Here is a 26,425-nt window from a genome sequence, read left to right as displayed (position 1 = left end):
GCGGGGGGACGCGGGCGGATGGTCGGCGGAGCGGGCACTGCAGGGTAGCGAGGAGAAGCCGGGACCCCAACGGTCCGCTAGCCAATCGACAAGGGTTTGCGAAGTGGTTAACTAAGTTCAGGAGGAGGAAGGCCGTACCCCCTGCTCCCCAGGAGCTTCCACTCCACGGCACGGGCGCGGGGCACGGGCGCGGGGCACGGGCGCGGGGCACGGGCGCGGGGCATAGCCGGGACCACCCGTCTACACAGAGGTCCGGGGGAGCCCTGGGGTCCCGGGGGGAGGAGGCTATGGGCAGGGATGGAGGGCAAATGAGACTGGGGTTCACGGCCCCCGGCCATTCAGCCAAGTGCCAAGCTCGAGGCCTCCGTTTTCCGCTCCCCGCTCCCCCCCCCCCCCCACCGATCTCTCCTCCCCCCCACCAACCCATCCCAGCTCTCAAGAGACTGGTCCCTTTAAGACCTTCACCTCCTCCTCCTCCTCCTCCTCCGCCCCACCCCATCCCTGCACGCGTGAGTGACGTATAATCCACGCGACACGATCCGCGCGACGGCGGTCACCAGGCCCCGCCCTTTGGGCACCGAGGGGCCGTGCCCGGAGCTCGGAGGCGCTGAGGGTCGTGGTCATGGCCTTGGCGTCCGCCAATCAGCCGGAGGTGATCCGTGCTGCGCAGAAGGATGAATATTACAGGGGCAACCTGCGGAGTGCGGCCGGAAGCGCCCTGCACAGCCTGGCAGGTGAGCCCGGGCCAGGGAGTGCGCAGGCGCGGACGGCCGCGAAGGCCGGGGTGACCACAAGAGGTAGTGGGCGGGCGGGAGCCAGAGTGCGCAGGCTCAGGTGGGGATGGGGTGAGAGGGAGTGGGCGGGGCAAAGGGGAGTGGGACTGCGCAGGCTCCGACTGGAGAAGGCGGGGCCAGCGAGGGAAGAGCCACGGAATGCGCAGGCGTGAGAGGGAAGGCAGAACAGAAGAGTGGGCGGGGCGGGGCGGGGCGGGTCCATGTGTGTGCCCCGCCGCTAGGTTCTCTGATGTAACTGTTGTGATTACGCCCAGTCCTTGCTTTCCACAAGCCCCGCCCCCATGGCCCTGCTAGTTTTCCTTCTTACCTGCTAGAGTGCCCTTCATCGCTGGTAGGATTTAATTTACTTTGTGCAGACTCTTCTTTCTGGCACCCAAGGCCCTTTCTTTCAAACAATAAATACTGATTAAGCGCCTGCTGTGTACCAGGAACTGTGCTAAGCGCTGAGAATACAAAAAGAAGCAAAAAGTGCTTGCCCTCAGGGACCTTCCAGTCTAAAAAACAGTGAAATAACAGCCAACATTCATATACTCCTTACTATGTATCAGGCACTGGGGATTCAAAAAAAGGGAAAAGACCATTCCTGCCCTCAGAGGAAAAACGAGATCATAATTGTAAAGTGCTTAACACAGGCTGACACATCATTAGTGCTGTACAAATGTTAGCCATTATTATCCAGCACCCCCTGGATGCCAGGCATTGTGCCAGTTACTAAGGATGCAAAGAAAGTCAAAAGACAGGCACGCCCTGCCCTCAAGGAGCTCACAGTCTAATGGAGAAGACAATGTGTAAACTATTAGGGAAAGACAAGACAAGCCAAGTATAGGATAAATAGGAAACAATTAACCAACGGTGGGTTGGGGAAGACTTCCTGTAGAAGGTGGGATTTTAGTGTGGACTTAAAGGAAGCCAGGGAGCTCAGGAGTCTGGCACAGGGGACAGCCTGAGAGAATATGGAGACATGGAGGGTCTTGTTCGAGGATGATTTGGCCCCAGCCTGTCTTTGAAAACTCGTTGCCCATGACCCACGCTCCAGGCCAGCTCACTTGGTCTGCACTGTTCCCCTTATAGGACGTAGCATCTCCCACCTCTTTGCCCTTGCTGCCCCTCATTGCCAGGGCTTGGCACAGTGCCTGGCTCACAGAAGATACTTAATAAATGTGCACTGACTGCTTAGATTGCTGTGCCTCTCTACTCTTTCAGGTGCTAAGAAATGGCTAGAGTGGAGGAAGGAAATTGAGCTGCTGTCGGATGTGGCATACTTCACCCTTACCACGTTTTCAGGTAGGGTGGTGGGGGATGCAGTGAAGAATCAACATGGTGCCCCCAAAATCTGAGGGCCTTGGGGGATGGGGTGGCTTCGCAGCACTCTCAGGCCTGGGAGCCCTTTCCCCAGCCCTTAAGTCTCTGCCTTTCCCTCCTTCCTCAGTTAAGCACCTGGGAGGCCTCCTCTGCTCACACTTTAGAAGAATTCTTTCAGGGATGGCAGAGAAAGGATAAGTCCTTTGTCATTCGTGATTATGGGAGTGAAATGGACCTCTGGGCCTGTGGTCAAATCCTGCCTGGCCCAGCGAGGCACAAGCAGCCACCTCGATCCCCATGCCTGTGCAACCCTGTGATTCATGGGCCTCTTACAACATCCCTGGGAGCCCTTTGGCCCAGAGAGGATGAATTGACTTAGCCCAAGTTCCATCATTATGCTGTGTCACTGCTGACTTCCATTACTCAGCTCAGTTCAGCAAACATGCTACAGCACCCACTGTGTGCAAGGTCCTAGGGACATGTGCTAAAGAGATGACAGTCTCTGCCTAAAAGGGGGAGTCATGCCAGGTACCCAGTTAAGTACAAAGAACCGTAATGGGGAAAAGGGTGAAATACTAGCAAAATGCTCCTTGAAGAAGAGAATGTCCTTGCTTGGGGAGACTGAAGAGGGCTTCATGGAGGTGGCAGCTGAGCAGAGCACCAAAGAGAAGGATTTGGACCATGGAGATAAAAACAATAATGATGGTTTTTTTGTTTTTCAGTCATGTCTGATCCTTCATGACCTTATTTAGGGTCTTCTTGGCAAAGACACTGGGGTAGTTTGCCATTTCCTTCTCCAGCTCGTATTACAGATGAGGAAACTGAGGCCAACAGGGTGAAATGACTTGCCTAGGGTCACCTAGCTAGTCAGTATCTGGGGCTGGATTTGAATGCATCTCTCTTCCTGACTTTAGGCCTTGGTACCACTTAGCAAACCTAATAGTAATAACTGGAGTTTACATAGCATTTTGAGGTTTTCAAAATGTTTAACATGTGTTGTCTTGGCTGACACAGCAAACTTGGAAGTAGGTTTGATTAATATTCCCATTTTGCAAATGAGGAAACTGAGGAATAGAGGTGAAGTGACCTGTTGGGGGTCACCCAGCTAGCGAGTGTCTAAGAGGCCTTATTTGAACTCCAGGCCTAGCACTCTGTAAGGAGGCAGGCTCGGATAGTGATGAGAACAGTGGTGAAGCCAGTTTGGCAGAGGCTGCTAGGCAGGCTCCCCCAGGGACAAGATGTCAGCTTTTTATCCTGGAGTCAGTAGGAAAGAAATGAAAAGAGCCAAGCAGGAGTGATGGCTGGAGTCTGGCCTGATGATCTAGAGATTGTTCTGGAAGCAGGCAAGCCCATCAGTGGGCTGGGGAGAGGTGATGAGGGCTTGACCCAGGGCAGCTGGGGTGGGGAAGGGTCAGAGATGTGAGGGCAGACTCAGTAGGATCAATTAACGGGTCTGCGCTTTCAAGGAGTATGGCAGAGCCCCTCTGTGTTGGCCCTGGGTCCCTGAAACCTGGTGCCACCATCTGGGGGGACAGCAGCATCCCCAATGTCCTGTCCACTTTTGCCTCACAGGGTACCAGACTCTTGGAGAAGAATATGTGAACATCATCCAGGTGGACCCATCCAAGAGAAGAGTCCCTTCTTGGCTTCGCCGAGCTACACTTGTCTCTCTGCACACCCTTGTGCCCTATGTGCTGGATAAGGCCTTAATCCACCTCGAGCACGAGTTGCAGGCAGAAGTCGAGAGTGGCAGGCAGTTGCCGAACAGCCTCATGCCTAGTGTCCGAGGTCGGTCAGCAGTGCGGCGGTGGCTTCACAGACACGTCCGCCATCTGACTGAGACACAAAAGAAGACACTCCTGCGCATGGTGTACATTCTGAAACAGAGCATCACCTGCCTCCACCGGCTGCATGTCGCCATATTCTACATCAATGGAGTCTTCTACCACCTAGCCAAGAGGCTCACGGGTATTGAGTATGTAAGTAGCATGGGCCTCCCCTGGTGACAGCATGGTAGGGTTATGTTCCAGGAAGGCTGGCCTGTGGGGAAGCTGCTTCCCCATAGGCTCACAAAACAGACCATCGACCAGGGAAAACATTCTCTCTGTGGTCCACAGGAGCAGAGCATGTTACAAACCCAGGCTACAAAGCTCCATCATACCAGAAGAGGGACACACTCTCCTTAGTCATTGAGCTTTGGGGAATTCACTGGCTCCTCTGTCCTGTTAGCAGTCTGTTTTCCACCAAGTATTAATAATACTGCAGTATAATTTAGTTGACTAAGCAGGAAGCAGTATGCTGGGCCCTAGATTCTTCAGGCTCCCAATGGGGGCTAGGTCAGTGGCAGCAGCCCTCGGGTTGGAACTGGACACCTGAGGTTGGCATCATGGCCCTTCTCTAGCTGGGCAACCTTGGGCAAAGCCACCCTTCTCTTCCTCCTCTCTGAGTGTATCTCCCCATTTGAAGGATGCTCGATCTGGGCTGGTTATTCCCTTGGGTCCTTTCTAGTTCCAGTTGGGACCTTAGTCAGAACTGGATCAGTACCCCACTGTCATCTTTTCTTTTTAACTTGGCTGTCAGGTTCATGCTGGTTTCACCAAGTCTGTATCAAGCAAGATCATTTAATTCCACTTTTGTCTTAGTCACAGACTGAAACAGCGAAGGCCAATTCAGCCTTGTTACTGGATGTCTCTTCCAGAGCCTGTCCCTTCTCCAAATCCACCTGTTTCCTCTTTTTGGTGCCTTCCTTGACTCTTCCTCTCCCACAGTCTCATCTCCAGTCTCTTGCGAAGTCCTGTCTGTTCTGTCTTCTCAGCACCTTTCTCCTCAGTACCCCTCTATCATCATCCAGGTGTTAAAAGATTCCATGGGTGTCTCTGCTTTCTAACCCCAGGCCACCAGAATGACTTTTACATCTTTAAAGACCTAACTTAAAAATGTAAACGCTATTCTGGGCTGAGCAGGTGACCACCCCTGTAACCTCAGCTGCCAGTCATCTTCCTGAGGTATGCTGACCATGTGGCCCCCTGCTCAGAAACCTCCGGGGCTCCCTGTCGCCTCAGGTACAGAAAGGCATTTAAGGTCCTTCTCATTTCCTGTTACTCCCTTCATGCATTGTGTCCTAGCCAAGTTGAATTAGGGATTGCCTGGCATTGTGGACAGAGGTAGCCTTGGAGCTGACCTGGGTTCCCGTCCAATCTCTGACACAGACTGGCAGGTCCCTGAAGCTGTCTGTGCTTCAGGCTACTTTCTAGGACTCTGGCTACCTTCACAGAAGGACAGGACTCCCAGAATTCACTCTTCCCTCTCTCTGCTGTGGTGCCTTCACACAGTGCCCTCCTGTCAGTATCAGAGTGCATCCTGGACAGCACCTCTTGCTGATGCAGATGCCCTCCTCTTTTGACCCTGTGCTGGTGTAGTATACAGCTGTGCCTCCTAGTTGAATAAAGGCCACTTGGGGGTGGGAGTTGTCCGTTTTCCCCATTGTAAACATAGTGCCTGACCCATGCTGGGCTGGGGGACTCTGAACCCTACAGCTTCGCGTGCGCCGCTTCCCTGGGGATGACCACAGCATTCGTAGGAGCTATGGGATTCTGGGTCTGGTATCCTTGCTGCATCTCCTGCTCTCCGTCGGCATCCAGATCTACAGCTTCAGTCAGAGGCAACGGGCACACAAGGAGTGGAAACTCTACCGCAGCCTCTCCCACCGCAAGTATGAAACATCCCTGGCCAAAGGGCAGCCTGGGTGAAGGGCTCCAGGGACTCTTCTCATTCCAGCAGCCCCATTTCCTCCGAGACTGGCAGGGCATGCTGTCCATGCTATTTTCCTCACAGGAGCCATGTGGAAGAGAAGGCTGTGGGTAGGAGTTCCGTGTGTACCCTGTGCCTGGAGGAGCGCCGGCGGGCTACAGCTACACCCTGTGGCCACCTCTTCTGCTGGGAGTGCATCACTGAGTGGTGTAACACTAAGGTAAGGGGAGAAGATGGAGGTGCCTTTGGACAGATACATTTGAGGGATGCTGAGAGCATGGGTGGGACCTGTGGTGGTAGACATCCTGGATCCCAGCTCTGCTGCTTAGCTCTGTGATGCTTTGGCAAGCTTTCAAGCCTCTGCCTCAGTTTCTTCTTTAAAAAGGGGAATTGCAGCATCTGTTCATTACAGGGCTGCTGGGAGGCTCACTTAGCCCATGCTCACATGAAATTGATGGGATTTTTTTTCTCTCTTGATTTAAGCACTGACCCAAAGCATGGTTTCTTCACCTTTTTGTATCATGAATCTCCCCCCCACACACACACAGTATGGTAAAGCCCCTGGGCCCCTTCTCAGGTTTTTAAATGCAAAAGATTACAAAGTAAACAAACACATTTAAAGTTCTCAAAATAAGGTGTCACAAACCCATTTAAAAACCTCCTGATCTAGGGGAATTCTGGATGACGAAACTCCTCACCAGCCCAGATTGGTGCCTTAGTGCCCCAAGCATGGAGAGGTGGTTGTGACTTGTGGAAGGTCACACAATCCGGATATGTCCAAGGTAGGACCAGCACCCAGGTCTTCCTCGGCAGCCGTCTGACTGCTGACTAGGAACCCATTTTCATCACAGGCACTGTCCGTACTCAGGTAAAAGGAAAGAGATTATTTTAGAAAGACAACAGGACACCAGCAGGACTCTCGAGATGAGCCATGAGCAGGCTCTGACTCATTTTGGACAGTAAAAGCTAGCTTCTTCTTTGCCCCAGCACAAGTAACAAAATCATTCCGGAGGGAGATGACTACATTTTTTTCCCCCACTCATTTATATACCTTACTGGTGATTTGTCATCTAGAATTTGTCCCAATCACCAAGAAAACATAGTGATGAGAAACAAGCTGCTTAACCCCTACCAACAGCTAGTCTTCCTTTGAAGTAGTCAAGATGTGAACTTCCAGCATTGAAAACCTTTCTCATGTAGGGGGCAAAAAGAGACAGGTGGATTACTTGCTTCCAGAGTAGACAGCAGCATGAACAGACTGATGGTAGGATCCATTCTGGATCAAACAAATCAATAACTAAAGCCAGGGGCCTCCTTTTCAGCTGAAGTGCTCCCCTTAAGCAAAACCCCAGGCTGTCCTCTTCAGTGTCCTGAGCCTGATTACATAGAAAGCATCTTTTGAAAGAATACCTTCATTAAGAGGTGATTCTACCTATGCTTTCACTGGCCCTATTGCTGACACGAAAGGGAGGCCAGACAAAATCTCTGGCTCATAAAAGAGCAAACTGATAAAACAGTGAAATAGGAGAAGTATTGGAACCTGGAAGGACTTTCACAGATCTTTTCTTCCAGCCTTGCTTTACAGAAGAGGAAACAGGCTCAGAAAGGGGACTGTTAGGAGCAGAATTAGGACTCAACTCTAGGTCTCCTCACCTGCCCCTCTCACCATATCCAGGAAGCTGGCTGGAGGTTTTTACTTATGACAGAACCATCAGAATCTACTTCTCATTCCTCAGAAAACTGGGGGTGGGACAGTGGAGGGAGATTGCTTGTTAGGTGTATGAACAGTGTTACTTTCACTGGTCAGACTTAAAAATACAAATACTTTGTTGAATTTTAATCAGGGCCAGAAATTCAAATGCAGGAGGCATTCTTGCCATAAATATGGAGCAATTAAAAAAAAAAAGCTGGATTAATCAGATAAAGATTGAGGCCTCCACGAGCTAATCAGGTTAGAAATGTTGAGATAAATCTTCATTTCTTCATCTTGAAAATGAAGCATAAATGTGAATGTGAAAAAAAAGGAAAGCTTAGGTTTGTCAGCCCCCTGCACACTGTTGGCTTTCTTGTGCCATTTTCTCATGTTTACGGCCTCCTCGAGGGCAGTGGGAACTTCAGAAGGGATGGAAGCTCCCAGTCTGATCCAGCTGCATTTTCCCCACAGATGGAGTGCCCCCTCTGCAGAGAAAAGTTTCATCCACAGAAACTGATTTACCTGCGGCATTATCGTTAGTGCTAACAAATGCAGCTCCAAGGGCAACAGAAGAAAAGGAAGAAACTCTCAAGAGATCATGTCTTTATTCATGGACCAGAAGCAGAGTTCATTTCAATTCATCCAGAATCATGACGGTGACTTAATTTGCACTGAAATTATCCAGATTGTTTTTGAAATCACTGTATAAGGTCCTTTGTCCACTTCAGCTGTTGGGGAGAGGTGTGGTGGGAAGCCAGGCCCAACTTAGTAATTTTAGCTTTGGGGTATTATGATGTCCTTCCTATTCAAGGGCAGGACTTCAGACAGGTATGCATGTCCACACTGGAACATACACACAAAGGCAAGCTCCATTGGACTCAGAAAATTCATCCTGGGAATCTTAGATAATGTTGCCAAACGTATACACGTCCATCTTCCTTCCTAATTAGTCTGAGATAATTAAGCTGACTTTTTTTGGACAAATAGCACTTTAACATCCTTTATCCCAATTTCTGTGCTACTTGAAAACAAGTTTTTGAGAAGTTAGCATTTTGCTTATTCAGAAAGGGGCTCACCGTGCATATCAAAAGAGCAGAGTTTTGGGTTTTCTTCCTTACCCCACAACTAACATACACTGAAACCAGATTCTTCTGAATTTATATTTGAAGCAGTCAATAATAAAGGCTTGTATATATATAACGGTATAATAATTTCAGTATCAGATTTATTCATGAATGAATTAGAAAACTTGGTACTTTTCATCCAGGTGCAAACAGTATGGATTCAGTGGTGAGCTGTCAAGTGCTGAACGGACCAAACTCTTCCCTGCATGGACTAGGATTTGCTTGGGTGTCAAACCAAGCTCATGTCTGGCACATGCTTTTGAGAAAAACGTCTGGTCATCCTCCCACAAAACAAAAGAGCAAAACCCACCCTTCAGTCCACCAGACCAGCTGTCTTCCCTACTACCAGAGAAATCCATGCTCTGACTGGCAATTTGGTTCTCCCCCCTTCTGGGTACTTTTCCTGCCAACCAAGTCAGGCCAACTCGTCAAAACATTGGTGAGTTACATATGGTCTTTCCCACACACTGAACAACCTCACAGCACTGGAGAGAGGGAAGGACCTTGACCAAAGCCCAGGCTAACCAAATCAGAACCACCTGCTCTCAGTTGTCACAAAGTGACTCTGATTTTAACCCAGCCCAAATAAAGAATACCCTTTACAACCCCTTTTGGTTCCTCTACTTCCTGAATTCATGAACTGTACCAATTCACACAAATCTGCAGAAAAATAAATTTTTTCAATCCCACCAATAGCAAAAATAATTGCTATTGGTCAGTGAATAACTTTCCTAATAAATGTCATTTTAAAGATGCAACAGAAAAATGTCTTACCTTAAAACTAGCAGACAGATTATTCCTATTACATCTTTAAAAACATTCTAAGCAGCTCCTCAGCATGCTAGAAGCCTAGAGAGGCAGAAGGGGGCATTTAAAACTAAGATAATTTTTGTTTCTTTTCCAACACAAACCAATTTCCAATTACCTTCTCATAAAAGCTGCCTATGATAACCATTTAGGTGAGAATAGATAAAAGAACAGTTAAGTTTCACTACAAGCAGACTGAACCCAGTGAATCTACAATAGCAGTAACCCAAGTATAATGGGTTACAAGACCAGATACAGGTTATCATTACCAGCCAAACAGAATGATTCCTGCCAACGGAGTAGAAAAAAAAACACATGCTCAGCTTCTAAGTAACCATTCCTAGAAAAAGAAGCACCTAACATGAAAGAAACTTGTCAAATGGAAGAGCTAAATCCAATGGCTTTGGTTTTTGCCAGATTAAGCTCAACTACGGGGCAAACTTTTAATGTAAGTGTTGAAAAAAGTTAACATGCTTATACTGTGTATTTTTAAAAGTTATAAAAACTCTTTAAATTCACATTTTTTACCAAGTGTGCAATACAGTGCTGCCACATCTCAATGCTTTTTAAAAACCATTTACAAGAGAAAACAGTGATTTAACTATCAAATTAATAATACTTGGAATGTCTTCAGGAAACATCTATAGATGGTAGAGAATGGCTTACTTGATAACTTGCCTTAAAAAGCACAATGTCTCAATTCTGATGATCATTTAAATATGAACTTCATGTAGAGGGCTGAAACATTCAAGAGCACTTTTGACTATACAATCTCTTATGTTGAACAAACGTTTTTTAAAGCCTCAATTCCAGAAATCCCTTAACTGAACACTGCATAAATACCTGGGTAATAGTGACCATATTCACACAAACCCCCAATCTCAGCATTTCTAATTAAAGGATACTATTAAACATAGCCCTCAAACTATCTATTCTATGCACTATTCTGAGATTGGGGAACAAATTTTTCACTATGTCATATAAGATCATAGTGGCAATTCATCTAGAGATTTTGTATTTGTTTTCTGCAGCTGTCAGCTGAAATGATTCAGCTGCACAAAAAAATTACCATTTTTACCAACTGGGTTTTCTTATGGTATGTGATGAGTTGTAGTGTTCTTATATAAAGACTAACACAAGAAAGGGGACACTATCTTTAATAAAGTCTGGAATTAAAAAGTCACTTAATAAAATTTTAGAGTTGTTTTATCACATCAAAAAAGTTTACATGCAGGTCATAGTTCTATTTTTTTTCCATAGAAAATGAAAAGCTATGTTTAAAACCCACAAAATTGGTCTGTTACTGCCAGTTGTGTTGAGTTCTACCGGGGATGCATAAAGAAAAAAAGTTGATCCAAAACAAACAAAACAAAACAAAAAACCCAACCCCAAACCAAAACAAAACCAACCCACTTCTTTAAGTATCAAAGAAATGTGTCAAAATAATTTCAAACAATGAAAATATATATATTTATATATTTATAGTTCAGGGCCCTCAAAAGAAATCATGGTCATTAAGAACAAAGTTTTGAGTCATTATGAAAAGAGCCAAACTTTAAACATCTCTAGTAAGATGCAAATAGGAAACTGGCATTAGATCCCCATACACAGTTACTTGAAAATCACCTTTAAAATGTTAAATTCTTTAGGAAAAAGGCAGCATTCAATTTATCATCAGATCTACTATTCAATGACTTGATTATGGCCCCCAAATATCATGCATGTGCCCAGACAGTTGAAGGTCGTCGACTGCATCTGAGGGAGGCCTTAGAGACACCCCCATGAATGCCGTCCACTTAGGAAGCATAAAGCACCTTCTAGCATGCTTCCCTCCCTCCTTCCCTGCTCACTCTCGAGGGCCATGCAAACGGATTATGACAGTGACGGAGAAACGTCACCTTAACATAAGACTGTTCATTCACTGTCGCAGTCTACCAGAATCCCTTCAGAGTGAAACACGTGATATGACCGAAAAATGAACTCGATGCAATTTGGTTTAAATGCCAGTGTCTTCAAGAACCTCTCTGACATTTCAGTTACAAATAATTGAAGATCCTTTTTACAAAGAAAATTTCGACTCCCTCATAATCAACTACTTTATATGAAGAAAAAAGGCATTGTTACAATGGCTCAAAACGGTTCTTCTCCGGTTATGTGGCGACAGGGTCAGTTCAGATTCTAACTAGCAAATGTCTTCCCCATGTCTTCCTTCCCTTTGTATTTCCTCTTCCCATGTGTGAACGGTATATACCTGTATTTTATCATATGCTGCAAGAGAAAGATAATTCAGTTACTTACAGGCACAAAGGTTCCCCACAGAGCACACATCCCCTAATAACTTCTTCAATGTCCTCTCTGCATCTTTTAGGGAGGGATAATCTATGAAATTATGACACAATTGTCACTGTACCGTGACTACAGTAACAATGTCATCTATCTAGACTGATCAGGCACAAGAACCCAGAGGGATAAAAGTCCAAGGCTGGGAAAAAAGCAGAAGTGGACCAGCACAGTCTGAGACAAGGGGCTGCAGTATAAGATGAACCATTGTGACCATGAGAGCAACATGTTTAGAGGTAATTCCCAAGTGGCAAATTCTCTGCCCTAAAAGGGATTTCTAACATTTGATAATATGGTCAGGGCAAGTCAGACACTCAGACAGGTAGGACCCAGATAAACAGCTGCAAGCAAGTTACTGTTAAATATTAAGTAATTTGCCACAAGGTAAAGAATAGCTACCACACCACTCCAAAAATGACCCAGTCTGCATCGGTTGGTATAACTGATGCACATGGCACCATTAGGTGACCAAGCTCCTCACCTCTGCCTCTGAACTCCTAGATTCCTTCAGAGGTCAGCTCATAATCACCACCCTCTACTTAAAATACTTCCTAGCTTACTGCTTGGACCCCACCCCAAACTATTGTGTGTATTTGTGTCTACGCTTTCCACTTGCTAGATTAAAAATTCCCTGAGCACAGGGACTCCTACTTCTGTCTGTATCCACTGTGCCTTGCCACATAGTAGGTGCATAAAATGCAACCTTCCCCTCATTTGAAAACTGCAGCTGAATAATGCTGGCACTCTTATGAGGTCTCCAGGAGGCCAGTCATGACTCTCAGGGCGCAGTCCAACACCTGTTTGTTAAGTCTTACCTTTATTTGCCTCTTCATGGTGATACAGAAAAGCATGACAAAGTACATCACAAGAATCGGCCAGAACACTGGGACGTTGAAAGCGTCAAAAAATGTACAGATCATAGCAACAAGAATGCCCTTAGTAGCAGAGTGCCTAAAAGCCAAGAGAGAAAAGATGAAGGCAGCAGTCAGCACGCCAGCTGGGGCCTGGCTACAGGGCTGGCTACTGGTGCCTCTGTGATGATCTCACAGCTCAACAGAAATGAATGTTAGTACTTCTCACAATGCCAGCATTCATCTCTAAAAGCGTAAAATACTGTCTTTCTGGCCACCATCATGTCACCACTATCACATCAAATTTATTCCCTAACATCTCAAATGATTTTTTCCAATTCATACTTGAGCAGAAAGGCAAAAATGGCACTGTCACTCAAAGCCAAATTCCACCAAAATCAATGGGTTTCTGGCAGCACTTTGGATTGAGAATGCATAACACATTACCACATTTGCAGATATCAATATGATGGTTAGATCAGGAAACACTACCTATATCTTATATTCAGTACAGCGACAGCACTGGTTATATAAAAGAAACCCCTTCACTTTATGATAGTCCCCTTAAAGAAATAAAATGCAAGCAGTATTTTGTTTGTTTTTCCACCCAGGGATGAGTAGGATTACAATTAGTTCCTTAAAGGTAAACCATAAATGAAAGACTTAATTGGTCAAGACAATGCAAAAGTCTGGAAATGCATGGAACCAAAATTATGACTCTAAACTTTATTATTTACATTTCAATGTGCCTGGCTCAAAATTAAACACTGAGAATCCACTTACCAAAATTTAAATTCTGGAAGCCTTCGAATGAAAGGACGAAATTCCTCATTTTGTTTTGTTGGTAAGGAAGGCCCTTCATCTACAAAGTGAGATACAAATTTAAGGTGAGATATCTTCCTTTCAAAGAAACAACCTTCAGATTGCTATTACAACAATTATTACTTATCTCATAATCCTAAAATCCACTCGACTATCACTAAAATGAGTAATTACAAACTCCATACAGCAAAGTCTAGGGAATGGTTATTCACTTTAAAAACTGGTTCTTTTAATTTTATAAAAACATGAACAATGTGGAGTCACGTGAGGACTCATTTTTATGGTCAACTCCCCTAGTGCATTTTATATGTATTCAATTTACAAAACATTTACTGACACACCAACAGTTAGAGATACAGTTATAAGGACCACATAAAGCAAAATACTGATCCTATTCAATGCATTCTAAGACTCAAAACAGGTAACAAATATAAATCAGTAGATTTTATTCACCAGAACTAATCTCGCAAGGTCACTCATTCCTTTCCTAGTATCTTTCAAATGTCATCATTCAAAAAAAAAAAAAAGAGTATAGGCTTGTCCTATAATCAATGATCTAACAAGGAGAAAAAAAAAACAATCCCCTTTTTTGATAAAAGAACCTAATCTGAAGGTGAACCTCTCTACGAAATGAAAAGCTCAGATCAAACTGTCTTTCTCAAACTGCTGTTCTTCCCAAAGAGGGAGCTGATCTTCCAGGATGGTACTAGAATTCACCCTCCACCCTCCCTGCTCTCTGGGAAAGCCCCCCCCCCCCCCCCCCAACCACTTCCAGATCAACAGCCTGCACCTACTGGGCAGCCACTTGGAGGTAAGAAGACAGTGGGTAGTCATGGAATAGTGACCACAGTGGCTGCTTTATGTAGAGATGAAATCGAGTCATGCGAATGGGACTCCTAAAGAGTCAGCCACTACAATAGAAATAAATAATTTGGAAACCAGAAAGCACAAGCCTAACTTGTTTCTGGATTATGGACGCAGACTGACAAGTGGCTTACAGTTTAGAGGAGCTGTCTGAAAGGTCTACTTCACCAACTGGAAAAACCAAACAATGTAACTGGTACCAACACTCAGAGGGCTGATAAGCTGGAAGAGAGGGCAGAGACTGTACACCAATATTCCTAGCAACCAAACCTTTGACTAAGGCCTTTAACTGTCAAGAAAAAAACTGACATTTGAGTGTCCAGGAATGAGGGATCTCACCAGTTCCCCTATCACCAAACACTCCCAGGCAATGGACTGACCCCAGCATACCTGAATCTTCCATTAAGGAGGGATCTACCTTTGGCGAAAGGAAAGCTATGAAAAGATTGAGATGGTAGATTCCCAAGGCGTATGTCACGATGTACCAACCCTGAGAGAACAAAACCAAAGGTTACAGACACATCTGCCCCGTTCAACAGCAAGAGGACCTAACTGGGGCTGTTCTTTTCTAAGGGTTTTGTTGTTAAAGCCTTGGGAATCTTTTCTCTAAGTCATAAGCTATCTGCTCATATAAACTTGTCATCATAATAAAAAGTTATGTCATATGTGGGGAAGACAACCAACATTGATTTCAGGTTAACTGACAGACCTTGTTATTTTGCTGAAATGGACAACCGAGAGCCCAAATTGCAGAATTTTTCAAGGATATCATTAGGTCTAAATCTAGACCCTCTGCATCAAATGAAGAATTCTGAAAAGCAAAACTAAGACTAGTATGAAGAAGCAGAAATACTGATAAAGGATGGCAGCTAGGTGGCTCAGTGGATAGAGCTCTGGGCCTGGGATCAGGAAGACTGTGTTCAAATTTGACTCCAGATATTTATTAGCTGTGTGACCGTACATAAGGTATTTGTCGGCCTCAGTCTTCTCTCTGGAAAAGAGGGGCAATGATAGCACCTCCCTCCCAGGGTTGCTGTGGGGGTCAAATGACAGAATATTTATAAAGCACTTGGCACAGTGATAGGCACAAAGCAGGTGCTAGATAAATGATCATGAGCGTAACATTATGCTTGGCAATGGTCTTCAATGAGAGCAAAGTACAGGAGAGAGGCAAGGACTTGGACAATATCCATCTGCCACAGTTTACTCTTAAACAAACTCATTTTAAGAACATCAAGTTCATCCAATGAGAAAATGATGTGACTTTCTCTTACTGTATTAACTAAAATACCTGTGTGAATACATATATATATAAAAATCAGCTGTGCCAAATGTGAAGTCTGGTATTTAAAACTCAGTGAGGACAGCTGAAAGCTACTGCAGCCACATAGGGTGAAAATCAGGATCTCAACTCCTATCAGTCTCCTATTTCTTACTGACAATACAAAATTTACCTTGCTTTTGCAAAAGGCCTCTCTGAAGATCTGTGGGAAAACTGGACAAAGCACATTCATAGTGTGTCATTCTAGCAAAAGTCACATAAAACATCCTAAGAAATCCTTTCAGTATTATTAGTTATTCCCTGTAAAATTAAAGTTTTTAATACAGATAAAAATATCTTAGAGATGCAAAGGGACTCTAAAGTCCTATTTCAATCCCCTCAATTGGAAATGAACAAACAGGGCCCATGACTTGCCCATCACAGTGGCAGACTATTCAAACCATGGTCAGACTCAAAACTGCCTCCCAAAATTATTGAACATTAAAAAAAAACACACCTATTGTAACTTTTTTAGCATTATCTCCTGATAACATACACAGCATGTATACCTGAATATATAAAATACTACTAGAAGTCACCAGGCTGGCATCTTGCTGTGGTACTTAAGTCTAATGATGCCTTCCCTCAGAGACTGCCTCCAATTTACTCTGTCCTAGTTGTGTATGTGTTAAGTCTGCCTGCTATTACCCACCCCCCTCCAGCCCCCATCAGACTGTGACTCCTTGAGAGCAAGGATGTGTGTATGTGCGCATGCACGTGCTCACTTTCTCTGGATCTTCTGGGCTCAGCCCGGTGCCTGGAACATGGCAAGGGCTTCATAAATGCCTTTTGATTTGAGCAGGCCTTGAGGTATAATTACTTCAGCCTCACGATCAATATAACGATGGTGGCAGCAGCTGCCTTCATTAGACAACTGAACACTCCAGGTACAGAGTGGGCCCTTCCAGTATTACTTTCCTCTACTCCTAATGCTGGATGCACTGCCTAACAAGTCTCTCTCTGTACTGGAGGGGTGACTGAGCCGAGCAGTGTATTTGCCAATAAAGTCAAGTCAACATTTTTCATCTGTAACAAATTCTGCACAGCAGAAGTCAGAGGGCCTAGGGCGGACCATGGCTCCCCTAGCTGTTCCCTCCTCCCCACCTGGGCCTCCCATTTCCCCACCCCTAAAATGAGGGGCCACACTAGATCTCTAAGAGAGAGATCTTCCTGCTCTGAATCCTGGGACTCCAAATTTGTTTCCTGACAAACTCACTAGGTACAAGGAACAAACAAAACACCCAACTGTCATTAGTGACAATAAACAAGTAACTTTAAAAAAATTTGAAATGTACCTATCCATTTAATCTGATTTTCTACTTTTCAACATCTCAACGTGTATGCGTGCTGTTTAAATTAAAATGACCAGCAGATAAATAAGAAAACAATCACATTTATTTCTTACATTAGATTCTAAATCTGACCATCTGATGGGTTAGGAGTTCCAATCTGGATTCTGTCCTAAGCTCACAATCTAGATTGACCCAGGCCTGTTATTTTATCTTCATATCTGGGACAGGGATACCGACTAAAACCTGTAATCACTTGATAAAGCGACAAATTAGCTACAAATATATATGTTACAAAAATCCATGCTGTTCTGACTCCAACCACTACACTTAACACATTTGTAATTCCAAGCTTAAATTATGGTACACGTAAGGACAGCTCACAGCACAAGGAACACTTCCTAAGGTCAAAGTCTCTTTAGGTTTTATTGTCTGCTTCCCCAGGGCCTCAAACCTATAGAAAAAGCATTTAGAAAATGTTTGCTAAAACAGATTTCAGATGAACCAGATTACTGAAATCCAGATCTCATTCCCCCTACCTTGAAAAACAGTAAAAGAGAAGTCAAAAATGTCTGCTAAAGTTCCCATCAAACAACCATGTTGAGCTTACTCGCAAGCTGCAAATCAGAAGTTACAATTTAGTGTTATGAAGAGCTGAGCCTACAGCGGCAATCTCAAAGTTTCCACTTTCCAGGCACTACATAAAAACAAGGCTCAAGAAAACATCACATTGCCTGAATGTCATTACGAGCCTGGAATCTGATGCTCACCCCCCCCCCAACCCCCCAGGGAGAATTTCTTGAACTCAGAAGCTGTGTGACCCCTTCAGAAGTGGCCTGCATAACTGTGCTGAACCAAAAGACTGTTTAGTTGTTCTTCAGTTGTTTCCTACTCTTCATGACCCCTTTTGGCATTTTCTAAAGACATGAAAAATGTTTCATGTGCCCTTGAGCTTATCTCTTCCAAATGAAACCTTGCAGACTTTGTAGCTAATTCACTTGAAGTGTTACAGTATTCTCCAAGTTGGGAATTGACAAGAGAAAAACAATCCATTACAACTTGTTTAATATCCCAACTAGAACAAAGTGTTTGAAAATTAAAATTCTATTCAACAAGAATCTAGTAAGTGTGTAACCATGGCGCCAGTGAGTGTGAGTGTATGTGCAGATGACACAAGTGTGTGAGAGATGTATGTGGTAGATACAAAAGAGGTAAGAGAAGGGGCAATGAGCCCTTTCACAGGGGAGGAAAATGATTTGACAGAGCACATCAGCACTGGGCCTGGGTGACCCGAGTTCACATGTGACCTCAGACACTGGCTAGCTGTACGACCCTAGACAAGTCACTTCACCTGTATTTGCATCCACTTTCTCAAGTGTAAAATGGGGACAGTAACAGCACCTTCCTCTCTGGGTTGTTGTGAGGACCAATTGAACTATTCTCAAGTGCTCAGCACAGTGCCTGCACACAGCAGGGGCTCTATAAATGCTAACAATTACACTGTTATTATTATCTTTAGCACTGCTGCTATTACTGTTATTAAGAGATGTGGCCTTCCAGGTCAGGTCTTGAAGAACAATGTGCAACGTAAGGTAAACCAAAGGCAAACAGACAGTACGTTGGCATGGCTGCATCCAAAGAGTAGCTGTTCATGATTTTATGTCACTTTGGAGAGAGCAGTGTCCCATGGATCAGTGCCAAGCCCCTGTGCCATTTCACAACATCATCAATGACTTCAGCAAAATGACAGAGAAAGCAAGCTCATCAAACGTGCTGATAATGACTCTGAAAGGGACAGGTGACGTGCGGAATGATCAAGATCTCAACTGGCTAAACCCCTGGGCTTACATCTAATAGCATGAAATTCAGGAAGGACAAGCATGCAGTCCTACACGTGGCTTCAAAAAGTCCACTGCTGAAGTACAGAATGGCAAAGGCAGGGCCAGGGAGCATTTTTCTGAAAAAGAGCTGGTGTCTCAGTGGACAAGGTGAGCCAAAGGTGTAGAGAAAGCTACCAAGAAAGCCTGGGCCATCTCAAGAGGTGAAGCCAGGACAGAAACGCAGAGAAGCCCTTGGAGCTTGGCCCTGGCAGACCCCTAGAATGTGTGTGTGGCTCTGGGAGCCACAGGTTAGCAACATGACAGCTAAATCTCAGACACTCCAGAAGAGCATGAGCAGTATGGGGAGGAGCCTGAGGGGATGCTGAATGAGGACCAGCTCAAAGGACTGAGAATATTCACCCAGGTGATGGGAAGACTTCGGAAGGGGCATAAGAGTCCCAGTCAAACAGGCTGCTTCAAGAGGTAGGGGTCGCCTCCCTGGAGGCCACCTTCAGGTGAAGGCTGGACAACCAACTTCCTGGGTGGCATGGGGAGGAGCTCCTTCTGATGTAGGTCAGGCTATATAACCAGGGATCTCCTTCCCTACTCTTGAAATTCTGGCTTTTATCTAGTTAAAAGATCTTCACTAACTTGTCATCAAAATACACACACTAGAATTTTCCTAAATTACTCAATTTAATTTCTTAACACGCTGCTCTTCAATTTAGTTTTTTGTCTTATCAAAGATTTGTGAGGCAGTTTAATTCTTGTACGATAATATTAAAAGCATGTGAAATGACTTATTTCACAAGTTACTGACTTATGAGGTCATAATTTTATTTGAATCCAGACACAGACTCTCTTCAATGCCATCTCTAGCCTAAAATATTAATGGAAAATATAGGCATTGATAAGTTTACATAACAATATAATAATAGGCAATGCCAACACACTGAAAAAAAAATCAATGAAAAGTGAATGAGACAAACTCTTCAAAGACAATCATTGGAACTTACTGCTTACTGAAAAACTAGTAACCAAATTCCATATCGCATCACAAATGAATCAATAAGCATTTATTAAGCACCTAGCATCCTAATAAATACACAATTAAGACATAAGTTGACTATTCGTTACTATTTCAGTTCTTACCTACCTGTAATAGATAAACTCTAATCATGTAGATGAAACTTAGCCCCAAAGTTACAACCCATCGCACAGCTGTGTAAGGAGTAGATTTGTCTAACCAGGACTGGTAAATCTAAAAAGATAAGAATAGTTAAAGTGTATATGTAGACAGAATATAACTCCTGTTAAAGTTTTCCTTTAGTTTAAAGCATATTTTTTCTACACATAATACAATGCACCAGAAACATGCTTAATTCATACACACACACACACACACACACACACACACACCTGGAATGCAACAATCAGATCACAAATCAATCAACAACAACAAAAATAGGAACACAAGAATTTTGCTATAAAAAATGCACCAAAGTTCATCTTGGACTTCTACTCAAGATAACCTAGTTACTGAAATACCAAAAGAAACCTGTAATGAAGGATTCAGCTTATGAGGCAATTTTTTCCCCATATAATCCCTAAATTTCACTACTAGGCCCCAGCGTATTTCAAAAGGGAAAATTGACATTCCAACCCATTTTTATTCAATGTACCAAAAAAATGAACAATTTGAAAATCAATTACATACTATTACGTATTCACACACATGTGTATACATACATATATATGTATATATACATACATATATATGCATATATATCCTAAGGAGCAACGATCTTGATTAAAAATGTCATTACACATATTTACACATTATAATTATATAATTAGAAATATGTTAATATTTATTCACACTATCAGTAGCAGAGGACCAACAAATTCATAGATTGATTCAATCCTGAAAGCTAAATTTTAAAAATAAATTTGCCTGGTATATATGAAATCGGCTAAAGTTAAATTCAAATGTGCTTTGAAATGTGGTTTCATTTTGATTGTCCAGAGAGCCTAAGCATTAACATGCACAGGCATCCCAATATTACATACAAAGCCTGCCTTCCATCACCAACACCTCTCTCTCAAGCTACTGTCCCTTCTCCCCTCCTCTTTACTCCTAGACTTGCATCTAGACTCCATCCCTTCACATGAGACCAGGTTCTGAAGAAGGTTCTGCAAAGTCACAAATGATACATACTACCAAACACAATGGCCTCTTTTCTGTCCTTCACCTTCTTAACCTATCTGTGCAGCACTTGGCAAGGCTGACTAGTCATCCTTCTGGATGCCACAGCTCCTCCCTTGGCTTTTGTAACTCACGTTTCTGGTTTGCCTCCTTTCCCCGATCACTCCTCCTGTATCTCCCCTCTTCCTCCAAAGTCCTTATGGCCCTCTCTCTCTTTCTCTCCTTCCTTTGGTGATCTTCTCCCCTCCCAGGACTTCATCTAACACCTCTATGTAGAGGTCTGTCTGGAGACAGAGAGAACTCTGGTCTGAACTAAATGTTAAATACACTGCTGTCCAGCTCTATGCCACTGTCCTAAGCCAGGAATGGCATCCTTCTCCATCCTCACTCAATTCCTCTCTATTCTTTCAGTCTCCAACACAAACATCAACTCTTCCGTCACAACTTTCCCCATCACAAATCACATAGCTTTTTCTTTAAACCCCCAAATGCAGAATGTTTATATACCTATCTGGAACAGGGGGTATGGGTAGAATGGTCCCTGGAGACGAGACAGGGGAGTCTAAATGACCTGTGAACAGACCTAGGCTATGTATAATCAGTCTGTCTGCATGAAAGCACTCTGACAATGGTCTGAAAGAAGGGAAGTTGAGGGGAGCACGTAGGTGAGAAGACCTGTTGGGCTATTATAGCATGGGCTGGTGGTGCTGAGTGCCTGAATTATGGGGGAGGAGACAAAGACAGAGACCCACCAGTGCCTCACCATTTCTTACCAAAGTATAACTTTCTAATTCTAGCATTCTAAGGCCCTTTACAATCTGGTTTCAATATTACTTTCTGGACTTGTACTTTCTCCTTCACATTCTCCATATTCTAGATAAACTAGACTACTTTCTATCCCCCTTACCCTATATTCCACCATTTTCATGTCTTTGGTCATTTCTTTCCCTTATGTTAAGAACTAGAATTTGATTCCTCCTTTCCCCATCTCTACTGAACAAAGTCCTTCCTTGGCTTCAAGGTCCAAATAAGATGCCCAAGGCACTACTCACCCACCTCTACATAAAACCTTTCCTGAAAGAGCATTCCCTCCTCAAACATCTTAAAATATTTGCCTCTACGTTGTACTCAGCTCATTGTTCCTCATGTCAACTATTCCCCATCATTTGATGTTTGTGAAATAAGCAAACCACTTAGCCAAACAACTATTAACCAATGTATACCAAGTGCCTGTTGGCTGCAGCAGTAATAAAGGTACACAAACATACTATCCTGGTGATCACAAAACTTATAATCTTGTTAGAGAACACCAACCCTCGAAATACTCAATTAACACAAAATTTAAAACGACAATTTGATGAGACTCCCTGTCAAAAGGCAATTAACTACTGAATAAATGCAACATATTTAGGAATTCAAAGGAAGAAGAGATTCCTGTGGACTGGAGTGGTAGGTAAGGGAAGGCTTCCTGGAGAAAAGATTTATACTACATCTCAAAGAATGAGCAGGACTTGACTACAAAAGAAGAATAATTAAGGATAAAAGTACACAGGGCAGAGTGCTTGGAGGACAGCAATTAGATCATTTCAGAAAGCGAAATGTAAACAACAAGAATAACGAGAATTCCTTATCACTCTCCAAGCCTAAAGTGACATTCAGAGAAGACTTAGGTCTGTCATTAACTGTCTCAGGAATACAATTACAAATGATTGTTCAAAACAATTAGTCAATTAGTTGCTCTTTCAATTACCCACATAAAACAAACCTGTCCAAGTCTTGTGAAAAATCTAAACACCACAGAAGGCTTCCCATGAACCGAATCTCCAACGCTGTCTCCTTCGGACATTCTGTTGCTGCAAATACATACAAAGTATTCGTAAGTTAAAGAAACCTAGGATGTTTGAACAGAATCTGTAGGTCAACAAAAAGTACCTGGTGGCTGCATAAAAGTAATCCAGCTATACTATTTCTAGGGTAAAACACAAACAACAGACATTCCTTTCCATGTTGCTATAGAAAAAGTCTCATGGGCTGGGAAAATAAACTGCCCCAAAGCTAGCAATTCTGATTAACATGATTATCTGGATGCACAAGGTATCACAGATTCTTGGCTCTCGAAAATAAATAATCAGCCTGTCCGTTCAATCTCAGGAAATAAACACACAACATATTTGACACCCAATCTTACATTTAGGATTTGTAACCTGACTGCTTCCAAAAATATGATATATATGGGAATTTAATCTAAAATAAATGAGACTCAACTGATGTACTGGTTACTTTTGTGGAATTGCTGCTTCTTTCCTCTTTTTAAAAAATTTGTTGTAAAAAGGGATGGCCCAACAGATAGGGGAATGGGACGGAGATATCTGGAAAGGAGGATGTTAAAAACAGAAGAGAGCAATAAAGTTGCTAAAATGGAAGTAAATACTTTTAAATAAAAACATTTGCCTCTCCTAATTTAAAAATAAAGAGCAGTATTTAAAAAGTTTCCTCTACTGGAAATACCAGGACTCTCAGTTCCACAAATCAGTTTTATTCTTAGTACTTAAAGAAAAAATATCATGTGTACTTCCTGGGAGGTGTCTCAGGTTTCTACCTGATAAAATAAGGACAACAATCTGTTCTTACTAACTTCATTAGGTTATTGTGAAACTATGGGAAATAACATAAGTGAAAGCTATTCAGAAGCAAGGTGCTAAGTAATAATACCCTATACCTATTTTAATGTTAAAGAAACCTAACGTCATCATTATCTTGAATGGAAACGTCAGAAATAAAACTAAAGCCCTGGCCCCGCCCTTTATCTCCTAGACCAAATATAAACCAAGAGAAAAGCCTCAGTCAGGACACATTTCCTTAAAAAGCCAGTTTTTGACATGTAAATATGCTGGTTCCAGAGTACGGATTTAGATCTTTATAACAGGTCAGAATGGACTCTGAGCAGTGAAACTGTGCCACATCATCAAATTCACATAGTTAAGAAAGTTCTGAAGGTGACTATACTATCACTTCCTGGATCTATCACTAATGGGTGGAACAAAGTAACCTGGCACAATAACAGTAAAAGGTACTTCAGCTTTAAGTAAAACAAAGTTAATAAGCAAAACTGTCAAATTGGGGTTGCCCATGAAATTTTAGGAAGAAACTTCAATTTCACTAACATTTGGGAAGAGGAAAAAAATAGCTGTTCTAAAGAGATAAGTGGGTATCCACCAGGCCTGCAAAAGTCTGACTAGAATAGGGTTGCTTTAGTAATGGCTTCAAAGCCCGTTGAGTAAGACTAAAAAGTCCTAGGACAAGATGTGCTGTAATAATTTTTGTAGCCTTTTAAAACTGCCATGTGAATATCATGAATTGCTAGTTCCCTCCAAATTAAAAAAAAAACCCTCAGGCAACTCTAGTAGTTTAAAAAATACCTGCCAAGTGACATATTTGATAAAATACCTCGAAATTCCAATAACTCATCTTTTCATTGTATCTGTGAAAGGTTACATAGGTTCATTAGCCACTGGCCTGTGTTCTTATGTGGTTAAGCATTCTTGGTCACTGCCTCCACAGTTTTCCTGAGTTTTATACAGGTATCCGATGACAATACTATTTGGGCAAAGGCAATCACTGAACTGCGTTCCATCCAAAGAGCATTTCACAATATTAACACAAAAGACAAATGTTTCAAGACTTTTTAATAAATAATTTAGATGCCATGGCTAAATGGAGCTTTTCCACCTAAAGAAAAAAGGCTAGTTTCAAAATCTGAACAACAAATGTTTCAAATCAGTTAACATCCCATACTAAAGTGGAAAATTTCAGGAATCTCCAACTTCAAGCATACTGAACCAGCAAGCGCTTGTTTCAAACAGTCTGAGCTCCCAAAGTGAACACATCAGTTGAGTTATTTTACGACAGGCCTCAGGCTAGAAGCAGGACTTTAGAGAATCGCGGGAAATAAAAGTAATCCTGACAATTTCCAGTCTGAAATTCTTATAACAGTTATTTAAGAACAAACAAAAGAGGGCTCAGACCTTGAATTTCAAAGACCTAAGTACACGTCTTCCTTTCGTGGGTAACAGTGTTAGCAATCGGATCACAACTTTACACAGGAGAAGTTCTACACACAACACTAAGTCCATCCTATTTTGAAATGAACAGCAATAAAGGCTTCACAAAACTCAGGAAGCAGGCTGTGTGGTTAACTATGCTACAAAACCCCAAGTCTAGGTTATTATTAGAAGCTAAATTAAATCCAACATTGTTCAGCTTCAAATATGAGCCACACAGGTCACGGTCCACTCCCTCTGGTTCTGCTGTTTACGGGCCCACACGTCTATTTAAAGCACCTTTAAGACGCGGTCTGGACAACGGTTTTCCTTTGTCTAAATGGCAGCCCAACCATTCCCAGAGCCCACCGAGACAACCCCTAATCCCCCGCAGCTCACGGAGGGGCCGGCTCCGCCTGACCTCGTTAAAGTCTCGGCGCGGCGGTCCGCACACACCGGCTCACGCACGTGCACCAACACCACCGACCCGCACCCGGCACCTACTAGGGGCGCGGCACGGGGCGCACTCGGGCAGGGTACACTACACGCGCGGACACACGAGTGGGCGGGCGCACCCGCACCGCGGGGCATCCCCCGATCGCGCCGCCGGCCTGCAGGGAGCCCACCTCCGCACCCGCCGGGCTCGCTCGCAGGCCAGCGCGGGGCGGACCGGGCCGGGAGCGGCGGCTGCCGACCAAGGCCCCGGGGCTAAGGGTTTAAAACCGATCCGGGGAAGGGGGAGAAGACGTGACGTGTCCCCAGGCCCCGTCGCCCTCCGCGGCTCCCCGGCGGCACCCTCCTCCGGCCGGGAGGGGCGCGGTCGCCACCCCCTCGGGGTGCAGGCCTCGCCGCGACCTCCGGCTCCGCCCCGGGCCGGCTGTCAGTTCCCGGGCGGAAGACGAGGAGGGGCCGCCGCGGCCGCGGCGCTAGGCCCCGGCCTCGACCCAAGCCCGGCCACGCAGCCGGCCGGCCCCGGCCAGGCCCCGGGCCCCTGTCCCGGCCCAGCGCCAGGCCCCGCCTCCCCGGCCCCGGCCCCGCACCTCGCTGCGCCGCTGCAGCCGGGCCACGGCTCCTCTCAGAGCCACGGGAAGGAGGAGGAGGAGGAGCGGCCCTGCCGCCGCCGGTTCGCTGGCTTCGGGAGGCTGCCGCCCGGCACTTCCGCCCCCCAGCCGCTCCTCCCGGGCACCCAAGATGGCGCCCCAAGGGAGGCGGGGCTGCCGGGCGCCAGAGAGAGTTCCGCTTCCGGCGCCGGCAGCCGAGCCGTTGGGCCCCGCAGGACCTGCAGCTGCCGACGGGGACAGGGGAAAGAGGAAGAGGGAGCCAGGGGCGGGCCGCACAGGCGCACTGCGCTGGCTAGGAGTTTGGGTTTTTTTTCCTTCTCTCCTCCCTCTCCCCCACCCCT

At 44.6% G+C, this 26,425-nt stretch overlaps 2 protein-coding genes across 4 annotated transcripts; one reads left to right on the top strand and one right to left on the bottom strand.

Annotated features, from left to right (window-relative positions):
• The first annotated feature begins 503 nt into the window (after positions 1-503).
• On the top strand, positions 504-8,744 carry PEX10 (peroxisomal biogenesis factor 10). Of its 2 annotated transcripts, none has more exons than XM_072608584.1 (6): positions 504-734; positions 1,998-2,078; positions 3,669-4,075; positions 5,633-5,808; positions 5,931-6,066; positions 8,011-8,744. In XM_072608584.1, the coding sequence occupies exons 1-6, from the start codon at positions 623-625 to the stop codon at positions 8,077-8,079; spliced, it is 981 nt and encodes a 326-aa protein (XP_072464685.1). In that variant the 5' UTR covers positions 504-622; the 3' UTR covers positions 8,080-8,744. The 2 variants fall into 2 exon arrangements, with proteins under 2 accessions (XP_072464685.1, XP_072464687.1); XM_072608586.1 differs by lacking the exon at positions 8,011-8,744 and adding an exon at positions 6,517-6,623 and having other exon boundaries at positions 528-734.
• Positions 8,745-10,658: 1,914 nt separating this feature from the next.
• On the bottom strand, positions 10,659-26,349 carry RER1 (retention in endoplasmic reticulum sorting receptor 1). 2 transcript variants are annotated; one of them, XM_072608588.1, is made up of 7 exons: positions 26,064-26,349; positions 22,749-22,836; positions 19,934-20,038; positions 14,738-14,837; positions 13,445-13,523; positions 12,626-12,761; positions 10,659-11,738 (listed from the first exon to the last, which is right to left on the bottom strand). In XM_072608588.1, exons 2-7 carry the CDS (start codon positions 22,827-22,829, stop codon positions 11,649-11,651), a joined length of 591 nt encoding a protein of 196 aa, XP_072464689.1. In that variant the 5' UTR covers positions 22,830-22,836; positions 26,064-26,349; the 3' UTR covers positions 10,659-11,648. The 2 variants fall into 2 exon arrangements, with proteins under 2 accessions (XP_072464689.1, XP_072464688.1); XM_072608587.1 differs by lacking the exon at positions 26,064-26,349 and adding an exon at positions 25,445-25,598.
• Positions 26,350-26,425: the final 76 nt, after the last annotated feature.

The sequence above is a fragment of the Notamacropus eugenii genome, chromosome 5 (genome assembly GCF_028372415.1).
Source record: "Notamacropus eugenii isolate mMacEug1 chromosome 5, mMacEug1.pri_v2, whole genome shotgun sequence".
NCBI lineage: Eukaryota > Metazoa > Chordata > Mammalia > Diprotodontia > Macropodidae > Notamacropus > Notamacropus eugenii.
Note: the sequence above shows the minus strand (reverse complement) of the source record. Positions and strands in the feature narration are given on the sequence as shown.

Coding starts and splice junctions, on each gene's coding strand:
- PEX10 (XM_072608584.1), top strand. CDS start 623: ATGGCCTTGGCGTCCGCCAATCAGCCGGAGGTGATCCGTGCTGCGCAG. Junction 735..1,997: donor CGCCCTGCACAGCCTGGCAG/GTGAGCCCGGGC, acceptor CTACTCTTTCAG/GTGCTAAGAAATGGCTAGAG. Junction 6,067..8,010: donor CTGAGTGGTGTAACACTAAG/GTAAGGGGAGAA, acceptor TTTTCCCCACAG/ATGGAGTGCCCCCTCTGCAG.
- RER1 (XM_072608588.1), bottom strand. CDS start 22,829: ATGTCCGAAGGAGACAGCGTTGGAGATTCGGTTCATGGGAAGCCTTCT. Junction 20,039..22,748: donor TTTTCACAAGACTTGGACAG/GTTTGTTTTATG, acceptor TTATCTTTTTAG/ATTTACCAGTCCTGGTTAGA. Junction 13,524..14,737: donor CTCCTTAATGGAAGATTCAG/GTATGCTGGGGT, acceptor CTCACTTTGTAG/ATGAAGGGCCTTCCTTACCA.